This window comes from Leucoraja erinacea, unplaced genomic scaffold, assembly GCF_028641065.1.
Source record: "Leucoraja erinacea ecotype New England unplaced genomic scaffold, Leri_hhj_1 Leri_596S, whole genome shotgun sequence".
Classification (NCBI taxonomy): domain Eukaryota; kingdom Metazoa; phylum Chordata; class Chondrichthyes; order Rajiformes; family Rajidae; genus Leucoraja; species Leucoraja erinaceus.
In genome coordinates this window covers 47142-60633 of record NW_026576505.1, presented here as the reverse complement: position 1 = coordinate 60633, position 13492 = coordinate 47142, and the positions used below count along the sequence as shown (strand labels likewise).

The following is a 13492-nucleotide window of genomic DNA, read 5'->3' as shown; positions in this document are numbered from 1 at the left end:
GACAGGGCACTTGATTTAACACTTTATTTAAAGTATGGAGCACTGGTTCCGATTCCGATTCCGGGGAGCGACTGTGCTAAGGTGTGGGGATCAGCAGGGGGGTAGTCGGGGTTGGCCAAGGGGGCTGCACATATCTCCCTGGTACTGGGGAGTGCGGGCATAGCCCTCTGGAGGGGCACAATCATTGCCCTGGCTCTGGGGAGTGGGGATGGTGCATTGGAGCCCATTTCCCTGGGTGAGGGTGTTGATGGCGTACTGGGGACTGCGGGCATTGCCCTGGTACAGGGGTGGGCATGGATCACTCTGATACTGAGTAGGGCAGGGATCGCCCTGGTATCGTGGACTCTGGGTACTTCCCTGGTACTGCGGACTGTGGGCATCACCCAGGAATTGGGGAGTGCAGGGATCTCCCTGGTACTGGGGTGGGCAGGGATCGCCCTGGTATTGTGGACTGCGGGCATTGCCCTGGTACTGGGGACTGCGGGCATCAAGGCCCAGGGGAGTCTGTGTGTTGCGCATGAGCTGTGGGCCACAGATGTCAGCCGGTGGGGGAGCAGGTGTTTTGGCTGGGTCCAGGGGTGTGGGCACCTCCATCTGGTACCTGGGCACCAGCATGTCGCCGGGCAGGGGCAGGCAGGTGTTCCTGGACAGCTGTGCTGCCAGCGGTGAGGTTTCGAGCAGCTGCTGGCACTCTGGGGGCACGGGGCATTCCCCCACGCCCGTCGCCGGTGGGCACGGATCCGTCTCCTCCGCGGCAGCCGGGCTGAAAGAGGCAGAGAGACGGGTGTCAGTGGCAGCGAGCTCGCCCTGGGTGTGACGGAGAGCGGGCAGCGTGAGGGGTACGCAAAGAGTAGCAGGCAGAAGTGGGGGGGGGGGGGGGGGGGGGGAGAGAAAAACTTGGATAGAGAAGATGTTTTCCACTAGTGGGAGAGTCTCGGACCAGAGGTCACAGCTTCAGAGGACGTTCCTTTAGGAAGGAGATGAGGTATTTTAGTCAGAAGACGGTGAATCTGTGGAATTCATTGCTGTAGAGGCCACTCAATTGATATTTGTACAGCAGAGATACAAAGAAAATAGTTGCAGGAGTAGGCCATTCTGCCCTTCGAACCATTCAATATGATTATGGCTGATCATCCACAATCAGTGCCCCGTTCCTGCTTCCCCCCCATATCCCTTTATTCCGTTAGCCCTAAGAGCCAAATCTAACTTTATTGAAACTATTATATGTTTCTATAAAATCTCCTCTCATCCTTCTAAATTCCTGTGAATACAATCCCAGTCGACCCATTCTTTCATCATGTCAGTCCCGCCATCACAGGAATTAACCTGGTGAACCCATGCTTCACTCGCTCAATAGCAAGGATGTCCTCCCTCAAATTAGACCAAAACTACACACAATACTCCAGGTGCGGTCTCACCAGGGCCCTGTACAACTGCAGTAGGACCTCCTTGTTCCTAAACTCAAATCCTCTCTCTATGAAGGCCACCATGCCATTAGCTTTCTTCACTGCCTACTGCACCTGCAGTGACTGATGTACAAGGACACCCAGGTCTTGTTGCAGCTCCCCTTTTCCTAATCAGCCTCCATTCAGATAATAATCTGCTATCCTGTTCTTGCCACCAAAGTGGATAACCTCACATTTACTAGCATCCTCATCACAGCTCACACTGCCACCCAGCTTTGTGTCATCTACAAAATTCCCTCGTCTAAATCGTTAATATATAGTGTAAATAACTGGGGTCCCAGCACCAAGCCTTGTGTCACCCGACTCGTCACTGCCTGCCATTCTGACAAGGACCCGTTAATTCCTACTCTTTGCTTCCTGTCTGCCAACCAGTTCTCTATCCATGTCAATACCCTATCCGCAATACCATGTGCTCTAATTTTGCACACTAATCTCCTGTGTGGGACCTTGTCAAAGGCTTTTTGAAAGTCCAGATACACCACATCCACTAACTCCCTCATCCATTCAACATTACATCCTCAAAAAATTCCAGAAGATTAGTCAAGCATGATGTCCCCTTCATAAATCCATGCTGACTGGCTTTCCAAATGCGCTGTTATAACATCTTTAATAATCGACTCCAGCATCTTCCCCACTACTGATGTATGGCTAACTGGTCTATAACTCCCTGTTTTCTCTCTCCCTCCTTTGTTAAACAGTGGAGTTACCCTCCAGTGGCTACCCTCCAGTCCACAGGATATGATCCAGAGTCTATAGACCATTGGAAATTGATCACCACTGCATCCACGATTTCTAGGGCCACCTCCTTGAGTACTCTGGGATGCAGACCATCAGGCCCTGGGGATCTATCTGCCTTGAGTACGGGTGTCAGGGGTATTGGGGAGAAGGCAGGGGAATGGGGTTGAAAGGGAAAGATAGATCAGCTACGATTGGCGTAGACGAGATGGGCCGAATGGCCTAATTCTCATCCTATGTCTTATGATCTGATAAAAATATCATGAAATGACTAGAGGGCAGAATGTTAAGGTGAGAGGAGCAAAGTTGAAAGCTGTGTGGGGCAAGCTTGTTTACACAGGAGGCTGCAACATGCTGCTGGGGGTGGTGGTGGAGGCAGATGCCATAGTGGTGTTTAAGAGGCTTTTAGACAGGCACATGGATATGGAGGGATTTGGACCATGTGCAGGGTGGAAGGGCCTGTACTGACCGGGCCTCGGAGGCAGCTGCCCTCGCCCGCCCCTGCGACTTCTGCCGGAACGATGCCACAGTCTCGGCCGGGAGGTCAGCAGCGTGCTCCTCGACGTATTTGTACACAAACTCGTCAGCGTCCGTGATGATGAACAGGTAGCCGATAACTGGGGGGCAGAGGGGGAAGGGAAAGTGAGGGGAACACAGCAGGTCGTTACTCTCACAGACCCAGCAGCCACCAACAGGACAGACCCCCTCCCTTCCCACACACATAGATAGGAATAGCTTCTTGCCCCTGCCCCCACACAGACATGTTCTCGCCCCCCTCCCCCCTTACAGGGTGTGGTAGAAGAGTAACTCCTTCATGCTCGAGAGAAGTTCCCGCACGCTTGCGGCCTCAGCATGCTGAACTATTTTCCCTGGTCGGCATGGTTCTTGTTAACTCGTAGTTCAGTGGAGTGGGGTCGCTACGTAGTTACAGGCAGTCAACTTTGCCAGTTGTCTTTTACTTCCTCTTCAACGCGGGTGTGAATTTTAGACAGCGCTCCCCCCGCTTTCCCTGGCCCCCGCCTTTGCGATGTGTGTGTGCGTGTGTGTGCGGTCGGTCGATCCAGCTCGAGATTTTTACAGTGACCTAGGACCATGTGTCGACCATGCTACGAGTTTGTGGCGAGCGCAAACTCCTCTAAACTCGCAGATTAGGTCGCCATAGTGGGACAGGCCCTTAATGGGCAGTAGTACCGGGTCTATCCGTGGGGTGTGGAGAGGCCGTTGTGCCCAGCGGTGTGTGCTAGCCCCTGTACCTTCTACAGTGGAGCCGATGGCCAGGTCCGGGGTGGTGTAGAAGCGAGGCTTGTCGGCGGTGCTGCCGGGTTTGGGGATCTTCACCTTGGACAGGATCTTGCCGCCGGTGCGTCCCGAGTTGCGCAGCGGCGGCTCGAAGATGCTGATGGTGTCGGTCGCAACGTAGAAGCTCAGGATGAAGCGGCGCTGCCGGTCCTCCGGGAACCGCGACTCCTGGGGCGGGCACAGCGCAGCGGAGAGTCAGCCCGGCCCGGACACCAGCCACGCAAGGAACCCCCACACACACTGGGGAACCCCCACCCCACACCGGGGAACCCCCACACGCACACCGGGGAACCCCCACCCCCGGAGAGCCCCCTCACCCCACACACCGGGGAACACCATTATCCCGGGAAACCCCCACACTGGGGAACCGACACCCGAGACACCCCCACCCCTACACCAGAGACACCCCCACACTGGGTAACCCACTAGTCCCGCCCCAAAGACCACACGACCCACAATGACACACAGAACCCCTTGAATCCTTCCCCGTCTCTTCCACCCAGAGTACGGAGCAAGCTGCTCGGCCAGTTTGGCTGTGCTGACCACCGTGCCAGCCTGCACCCCCCCACCCCCCACCCCCACTCCCTGCACATCCAACAGCCTCCACACCACCACAGTGCCTGCCTCCAGTACCACTGCAGTTACCTCCCGACCCCTCCACTCCCTGACCCCTCCACCACTCACCCCCTCTACCTCTGCACCCCCTATCCCCTCAACCACCTACCACAAATATCTCACACCCCCTCCAAACGCAGATGTGGAAGACGCACACAAAAAGCAAGAGTTAGGCCCTGTCCCACTTTCCCGAATTACTCACGAACTCTCCCGAGTTTTCCCCTTGATTCAAACTCGGAGAATTACGGTAATATCCGTTCGTAGATACTCGGGGCTATTTTTTTTAAACTCGTGGACATTTTTCCACATGTTGAAAAAACATCCTGACTTACCTGATGCCCCAAGTTCCTGCGGCTGGCATTACGAGCCGCTACGAAACATCTACGGACTCGCTACCAGCTCGCTACTGACATTCCCCGAGTTCGAATCAAGGGGAAAACTCGGGAGTTCGTGAGTAACTCGGGAGAACTCTTGAATTACCTCGTACTCAGCGGGACAGGCAGCATCTCTGGAGAGAAGGAATGGCTCAAGACTTCTCCATACTGAGACTGGGACTCCAGAGATGCTGCCTGTCCCGCTGAGTTACTCCAGCTTTTTGTGTCCACGTTCGGTGTAAACCAGCATCTGCAGTTCCTTCCCACAAAACCGCAGACCCCCCGCACACTCACCATCCTGCACTCGTATCTCAAGATGACCTTGTCGTTCTCCAGCATCTTGATGAGATCCTTCTTGGGTGCTTTCGGGATCAGCGACAGGCAGTTCTCCACCGAGTCCTCCAGCGACCCAAAGCCGTTGTAGGGCGGTATCCACTGGGGAGCAGATCCGCCGTTACTCCCATTCCACCCCCTCATCACCCCCCCCTCCCTCACTCACTCACCCCCCTCCCTCCTCACGCACCCTCCTCCTCACTCACTCACCCCCTCCTCCTCACTCACCCCCATCCTCACTCCTCACCCCCTCCCTCCTCACTCACTCCCCCCTCCTCACTCACCCCCCTCCTCACTCACTCACCCCCTCCTCCTCACTCCCCCCCCCCCTCCTCCCACTCACTCACCCCCCTCCTCCTCACTCACCCCCCCCCTCCTCCTCCTCACCTCACACCCCCCCCTCCTCACTCACCCTCCCTCCTCACTCCCCCCCTCCTCCTCACTCACCCCCCTCCTCACTCACCCTCCTCCTCCTCCTCCTCACCCCCCCCTCCTCACTCACTCACCCCCTCCTCACTCCTCACACCCCCTCCTCACTCACCCCCCCCTCCCCACCCTCCCCTCCTCACACCCCCCCTCCTCACTCACCCCTCCTCCTCACTCACCCCCCCTCCCCCTCCTCTCACTCCACAACCCCCTCCTCCTCACCCTCACTCACCCCCCTCCTCCTCACTCACCCCCCCCTCCTCACCTCACACCCCCCTCCTCACTCCCCCCCTCCTCACTCACACCCCCTCCTCACTCACCCCCCCTCCCTCACTCCCCCCCCTCCTCCCCTCCTCACCCCCCCCCTCCTCACCCCCCCTCCTCACTCACTCACCCCCTCCTCCTTCCCTCACCTCACCCCCTCCCCACTCACTCACCCCCTCCTCACTCACCCCCCCTCCTCACTCACCCCCCCCTCTCCTCACCTCACCCCCCTCCTCACTCCCCCTCCTCCACTCACCCCCCCCCTCACACCCCCCTCCTCACTCACCCCCCCTCCTCCTCCTCCCGGGGCGACCTTCTCTCTTCCCCCTCGGGTGCTTTCAGGGAGATGTCGACCGGGGGCAGGTCGACATCTCCCTCCTCCCCTCCTCCTCACTGACCGTCCCTCACTCATCCCCCCTCCTCACTCACCACCCCCCCCCTCCTCCTCACCCCCCCCTCCTCACTCACCTCCCCCCCCCTCACGTCACTCACCCCCTCCCTCCTCACCCCCCCTCACTCACTCCACCCCCCCTCCTCTCACTCACCCCCCCTCCTCACTCACCCCTCCTCACTCACACCCCCCCCCCCCCACTCCCCCCTCACTCACCCCCCCCCCCACCTCCTCTCCCTCCCCCCCCCCCCCTCACTCACCCCCCCCCCCTCCTCCTCACTCTCACCCCCCGTCACCCCGTCCCTCTACTCCCCCCTCCTCTCCTCCCGGGGCGGACCTTCTCTTCAGGAGCGGGTGCTTTCAGGGAGATGTCGACCGGGTGCAGGTCGATGCCGCGGACGTTGTCCTGGTAGAAGCGGCGGGTGAACGCGTCGCAGTCGTAGATGAAGAAGCGGCGGCCGAGCACCGTGACGTGTTTGCCCCACCACCAGGTCCCGCGGGCCCAGCCACTCCAGCCACCTCCGCCGCCGACACCTCCAGCACGGCGGCGGGAAGCTGGCTGCGGGCAGAGACGGGGGGGTCAGGGGGTAAGAGGGGGTCAGGGCCGGGGGAGAGAGTCAGGGGGGTCAGGGTGGGGGTCAAGAGAGAGAGGGGGTCAAGCCGGGGAGAGAGGGGGTCAGGCCGGGGGGAGAGGGGGTCAGGGCCGGGGGAGAGAGGGGGTCAGGGCCGGGGAGAGGGGGGGTCAGGGCGGGGTGAGAGGGGGGTCAGGCCGGGGGAGCCGGGAGAGAGGGGGGGGGGGTTGCACTCACCGGGGCGGGAGGGGAGGGGGTGTCAGGGATAGGGCCTGGGTGTGATGATGATGGGGGGGTGTCTGTGGGGGGTGGGAGATGGGGAGGGTGTTGGAGGTCTAGGGGGTCTCTATGCACCGGGGAGTGGGGGTCACGGCGAGGGGGAGGGGAGGGGGCTAGGGGGCCTCTACTCACCGGGGAGTGGGGGTCACGGCGGGGGGCTCGGGGTCTCCACACACCGGGGAGTGGGCCTCTACTCACCGGTGGCTGCTTGAGGCTCTTGGCGAGGCGCTGCCGGCCCACCAGCACAGGGAAGGGGTCTCTGCCGTCGTTCTTCTCGTAGACCTCGCGGATCTCCAGCGAGCCGTCGGCCAGGAAGTAGTGGATGATGTAGCGGCGGCACTGGTCCGGCCCGTCCTCATCCTCGCCCCACAACGCGTAGAAACGCAGCACCTGCCCGCACACACCGGACACCGGACATTAGCGCTCAGGCCAGGGGCGGGGGGCGCGGCACAGGCTGCTCCGGGGGGCGTTAGGAGTCGATGGGATTAGGGGTCAGAGTTGAGAGGTCGGGGGCAGGTATTGCTAGGGGCGGGTCAGGGGTCCGAGGGGTGGCTTGGCGGTCAATTGGGGTTAAGGGTCAGGGATGGGAGGATCAAGATTCAAGAGAGTTTATTGTCATGTGTCCCTGATAGGACAATGGAATTCTTGCTTTGCTTCAGCACAACAGAACATAGTACAAAACAGATCAGTGTGTCCATATACCATAATATACGTAAATACACACATGAATAAATAAACTGATAAAAAGCAAATAACAGATAATGGGTTATTAATGATCAGAGTTTTGTCCGAGCCAGGTTGAATAGCCTGATGGCTGTGGGGAAGTAGCTATTCCTGAACCTGGTCGTTGCAGTCTTCAGGCTCCTGTACCTTGTACCTGAAGGGAGCGGGGAGATGAGTGTGTGGCCAGGATGGTGTGGGTCCTTGATGATGCTGGCAGCCTTTTTGAGGCAGCGACTGCGATAGATCCCCTCGATGGAAGGGAGGTCAGAGCCGATGATGGACTGGGCGGTGTTTACTACTTTTTGTAGTCTTTTCCGCTCCAGGGGTCAAGTGGATTAGAGGGTGGTGTAGAGGACGATGACTCGGGGTGGGAGAGTTAGGGCTCAGGTTAGCGGTGAGGGATTGTGGATCGGAGGTGAGGGTTAGAGGTGGAGGGTCAGGCGAGGGTGCGCTGGGTCACGCACCTGGCGGTCAAAGGTGAGGAACTGCTTGAGTTTGTCGAAGTCCGATGGGGTGCGGTGCTCCCGCGGCGGCTCCTTGCGGCTCTCCATGTACGGGTCGGGTGGGGTGTCCTCTGGGCAGTTGGGCACCATGCCGTGGCTCAGCATGAAGTCCTGGCACCAGACACACCGGACATCAGCCCGTCACCCCCACACCAACCCGTCACCCCGACATACTAGCCCGTCACCCCGACACTAGCCCGTCACCCCCACACACTAACCCGTCACCCCCACACCAACCCGTCACCCCGACACATCTGCCCGTCACCCCCACACTAGCCCGTCACCCCCACACACCAACCCGTCACCCCACACACTAGCCCGTGACCCCGACACATCAGCCCCGTGACCCCACACACCAGCCCGTCACCCCCACACACCAGCCCGTCACCCCACACACCAACCCGTCACCCCACACACCAACCCGTCACCCCGACACACCAACCCGTCACCCCCCCACACACCAGCCCGTCACCCCCACACACCAGCCCGTCACCCCGACACACTAACCCGTCACCCCCACACCAACCCGTCACCCCGACACACTAGCCCGTCACCCCGACACTAGCCCGTCACCCTCACACACTAGCCCGTCACCCACACACCAACCCGTCACCCCCACACCAACCCGTCACCCCCACACACTAGCCCGTCACCCCCACACACCAGCCCGTCACCCCCACACCAACCCGTCACCCCCACACACTAGCCCGTCACCCCCACACCAGCCCGTCACCCCCACACACACGTGACCCCGTCACACCCCGTCACACACCACCAACCCGTCACCCCGACACACCTAGCCCGTCACCCACACACACTAGCCCGTCACCCCCACACACCAGCCCGTCACCCCCACACCAACCCGTCACCCCGACACACCAACCCGTCACCCCGACACACTAGCCCGTCACCCCACACACCAGCCCGTCACCCCCACACACTAGCCCGTCACCCCCGACACCAGCCTAGCCCGTGACCCGACACACACTAGCCCGTGACCCCACACACCAGCCCCCGTCACCCCCGACACACAACCCGTCACCCCACACACCACACCCCGTGACCCCACACACACGTGACCCGTCACCCCGACACACCAGCCCGTCACCCCCACACACCAAGCCCGTCACCCCCCCACACCAGCCCGTGACCCCGACACATCAGCCCGTGACCCCATGACCCCCGACACACCAGCCCGTGACCCCCACACATCAGCCCGTGACCCCCATGACCCCGACACACCAGCCCGTGACCCCCCACACACCAGCCCGTGACCCCGACACACCAGCCCGCGACCCCATGACCCCGACACACCAGCCCGTGACCCCCCGACACACACCAGCCCGTGACCCCCACACATCAGCCCGTGACCCCATGACCCGACACACCAGCCCGTGACCCCACACACCAGCCCGTGACCCCACACAATCAGCCCGTGACCCCAACACACACCAGCCCGTGACCCCGACACATCAGCCCGTGACCCCGACACATCAGCCCGTGACCCCATGACCCCGACACACCAGCCCGTGACCCCCACACACCAGCCCGCGACCCCATGACCCCGACACACCAGCCCGTGACCCCCACACACCAGCCCGTGACCCCGACACATCAGCCCGTGACCCCGACACATCAGCCCGTGACCCCATGACCCCGGCACACCAGCCCGTGACCCCATGACCCCGGCACACTGGGTGTAGTTGACCCGGTACCAGGATTTGAGTATAGGAGCAGGGAGGTTCTACTGCAGTTGTACAGGGTCTTGGTGAGACCACACCTGGAGTATTGCGTGCAGTTTTGGTCTCCAAATCTGAGGAAGGACATTATTGGCTATATTTAGAGAGGGAGTTAGATGTGCAGTTGTACAGGGGGTCTTGGTGGGACCACACACCTGGAGTATTGCGTACAGTTTTGGTCTCCAAATCTGAGGAAGGACATTATTGCCATAGAGGGAGTGCAGAGACGGTTCACCAGGCTGATTCCTGGGATGTCAGGACTGTCTTATGAAGAAAGACTGGATAGACTTTGTTTATACTCTCTAGAATTTAGGAGATTGAGAGGGGATCTTATAGAAACTTACAAAATTATTAAGGGGTTGGACAGGCTAGATATAGGAAGATTGTTCCCGATGTTGGGGAAGTCCAGGACAAGGGGTCACAGCTTAAGGATAAGGGGGAAATCCTTTAAAACCGAGATGAGAAGAACTTTATTCACACAGAGAGGGGTGAATCTCTGGAACTCTCTGCCACAGAGGGTAGTTGAGGCCAGTTCATTGGCTATATTTAAGAGGGAGTTAGATGTGGCCCTTGTGGCTAAGGGGATTAGGGGGGTATGGAGAGAAGGCAGGGATGGGATACTGAGTTGGATGATCAGCCATGATCATATTGAATGGCGGTGCAGGCTCGAAGGGCCGAATGGCCTACTCCTGCACCTAATTTCTATGTTTCTATGTTTCTATGTGACCCCGGTACGGTGACCCCGGTGGGACGTACCCAGGTGAAGCGGTCACAGCCGGTGAGGCGGAAGCGCTTGCCGTAGGCGGTGAAGTCGGTGGCCACATTGAGGTGGCGCCAGTGCCAGGTGTGACCCTGGTCATCCCGGGGCAGCCGCTGGCGGGCGATGAGCGGCCCCTGTGGCAGCCCCGCGTTGTCCACGGTCGGCTCGCTGATGGCGATGCTGTCGTCCTCCAGGTGGTACAGCAGCACGATCCGCCGCACACGGTAAACCTCCGCCGGGGACTCACGCACCGTCTCCTTGAAGAAGCCGTAGAACCGCAGCACCTGCACCAGGGACAGCAGCCGTCACTGGGGAGGGGGGGGGGGGGGGGGGGTGGGGGGGGGGGAGGGCAGTGGGGCAGAGGGGATGAGTGGGAGAGGAGAGGAGACGGGGGGGGGAGAGGGAGAGAAAGGAGGGGGTAGGGGGGAGAGAGGAGGGGGTAGAGGGGAGGGAGAAAGGAGGGGGGGAGAGAAAGGGGGGGAGAGAGAGAAGGGGGAAAGAGAGAGTAGGGGGAGAGGGAGAGGCGGGAGAAAGGAGGGGGGTAGCGGGGAAGGGGGTAGAGAGGTAGGGGGGAGAGAGAGGGGAGGGGGGGGAGAGAGGGGGAGAGGGGAGGGGGGAGGGAGAGGGGGAGGGGGAGGAGAGAGAGGGGGGAGAGAGAGAGGGGGAGAGAAGGGGAGAGGGAGAGGGAGGGGTAGAGGGAGAGAGAGAGAGGAGAGGGAGGGGAGGGGGAGGGAGGGAAAGGGAGGGGGCAGGGGGCGGGAGGGAGCGGCAGAGAGAGATGGGGGAGGGGAGAGGAGAGGGGGGAGAGAAGAGGGAAAGGGGAGGGGAGGGAGAGAGAGGGGAGAGAGAAAGGGATGGAGAGAGAAGAGAGGAGAAAGGGAGAGAGGTGAGAGGGATGGAGAGAGGAGGAGGGATGGAGAGAGGAGGGGAGAGAGAGGGAGAGAGGAGGAAATGGGAGAGGAGGGTGGGGGGGGGAAGAGGAGGAGGAGGAGGGGGAGATGAGAGGGGTGGGTAGTGAGGGTGTTACCTGCTTGTCGAAGGCGACGTGGCCGGGGATGAAGTCGGAGGGCGGCGCCTGCCGGGCTTGTCCGTAGGTGAGCGTGGGCCGGGTGTCGGCCAGTTGGTCCACATCGGCCTGGGACAGCGGGTTGACATGGAGCGGGTCACCGCCGATACCGACCCGCGGCACCAGCGGCAGCGCGAAGCCGTTGCGGTAACTGAAGGTCTGCGGCCGCCCGAAGCGTGACTTCTGCACGACATGGCAATGGATGGTCAGAGGCGGGGAACCGGGGGATGCCGCCACTCCCCCCCCACCCCGCTACACAAGCGCAAGGCCCCTTCCTCTCCCGCTCACTCTCTCCACCGCCTCTGCCCCACCTCCCTTCATCTCTCCTCTCCCCATCCCCACACTTACCCCTCCCCTCTGCTGCCCCCCCCCCCCACCCAACCCATGGTCCTCCTCCTCACTCTCCCAACCCCCCCCCCACCCCCCAACTCACTCCTCTCCTCCCCTCCCACCACACTCCCTCCTCCTCTCACTGTCCCCCACCCCACACCCCTCACTCCCCCCCCCACCCCCTCCCTCCCTCCCTCACTGTCCCCCCAACACTCCCCCACCCCCTCACTCCCCCCTCCTCCCCTCACTGTCCCCCCTCCCCTCACTCCCCCCTCTCACTGTCCCCCCTCCTCTCACTCATCCCCCCTCCACACTCCCCCTCCCCCCCTCCCCCCTCCACTCACCACCCCCCCTCCCCAAAACACCCCCCTCCTCCCTCACTGTCCCCCTCCCACACCCCCCCCCTCCTCCTCTCACTGTCACCCTCACCACTCCCCCATTTCACACGTCCCCCCTCCGAATCCACCCCACTCACTGCCCCCCCACCACACTCCCTGGGCCCCTCCCCTCACTCCCCCTCCTCCCCTCATTGTCTTCCCCACCCACCACACTGACCCCCCCTCCTCCCCTCACTGCCCCCCTTAATGCCACACCTCTCCCCCCTCCCCTCACTGTCCCCCCCACCCACACTCCCATTCACACCCCTCCCCCTCATCGGGGCCCTCACTGCCCCCCCCCACCACACTCCCCCATTCACTCCCCCCTCGCACACTCCCCTCCCCTCAAAGGCAAAACTCTCTCCCCTTCACTCCCCTCCCCTCCCCCTCCCCCTCTGTCCATCCGCGCTCTCTCTCACCCTCACCTCCCCCCCCCCATCTGTCCATCCCCTCACCCCCCCACCCAATCCCACCCACTCTCCTCTCCCCCCCCGGAGCTGTGGGCGTTGAGGGGGTGGGGAGCTGTTTTCTGTCGAGAGGGAGGCGAGGACACGGCAGAGAGGGACGTGACCCCCAGGGGAAGCCTCTCTCCACAGATGCCGAGTGGCCGCAGCGAATGTGGATAGAGGTGGGGGGGGGGGGGGGGGGTGAGGAGCCGGGCGCTGGCGGGGGTTGGGGGGCAACACGCACGGGGTCGGGGGGTAGCCTGGAGTCGGGCCGGGCTCCAGCTCCTCGCTGGCGGGCGGCCGGTGGCTGGGGTGGAGGGAGCGGGGCTGGGGGGCAGATGGCCGTGGGGAGGGTCCGGCGTAGATCACCGCTAATCACCGTGGGGTCGCGGACCGTGTACCCCGGCAGCAAAGGCAGACCCCGGACTGGGTAGCACGACATCCCGGCGCCTGCAACACACGCTCACTCCCCTCTCCCCGCTGATTCTTCTCTCCCCCCGCTGATCCTCTCTTCTCCCGGCTACTCTTTCTCTCTCCCCCTGTTACCCTCCCTCCCTCCAGCCGGTTGCTCGCGTTCCGTTTCCCGCAGTATCAGTCGGCGTTTCCATGGCGACGGTAAACAAACAAACTGGAGCTCGATGTGAGACAGAGAGAGGGAGAGAGACTGGGATAGAGAGAGATAGAGGCTGAGACAGAGGGAGAGAGAGAAACAGAGACTGGGGCAGAGAGAGAGAGAGACTGGGGCAGAGAGAGAGGGAGACTGGGACACCGCTGCCTTCAGGTAGAAGGTACAG

At 61.4% G+C, this 13492-nt stretch overlaps 1 protein-coding gene across 1 annotated transcript; it reads right to left on the bottom strand.

Moving 5' to 3' along the window:
- Positions 1-15: 15 nt before the first annotated feature.
- On the bottom strand, positions 16-13212 carry efhc1 (EF-hand domain (C-terminal) containing 1). The gene is given in 12 exon segments (XM_055630988.1): positions 16-763; positions 2671-2818; positions 3455-3668; positions 4784-4924; positions 6241-6384; positions 6386-6415; positions 6417-6474; positions 6963-7144; positions 7942-8091; positions 10476-10763; positions 11507-11728; positions 13078-13212. Coding segments are annotated over 12 exon segments (2313 nt in total). The 5' UTR covers positions 13141-13212; the 3' UTR covers positions 16-90.
- Positions 13213-13492: the final 280 nt, after the last annotated feature.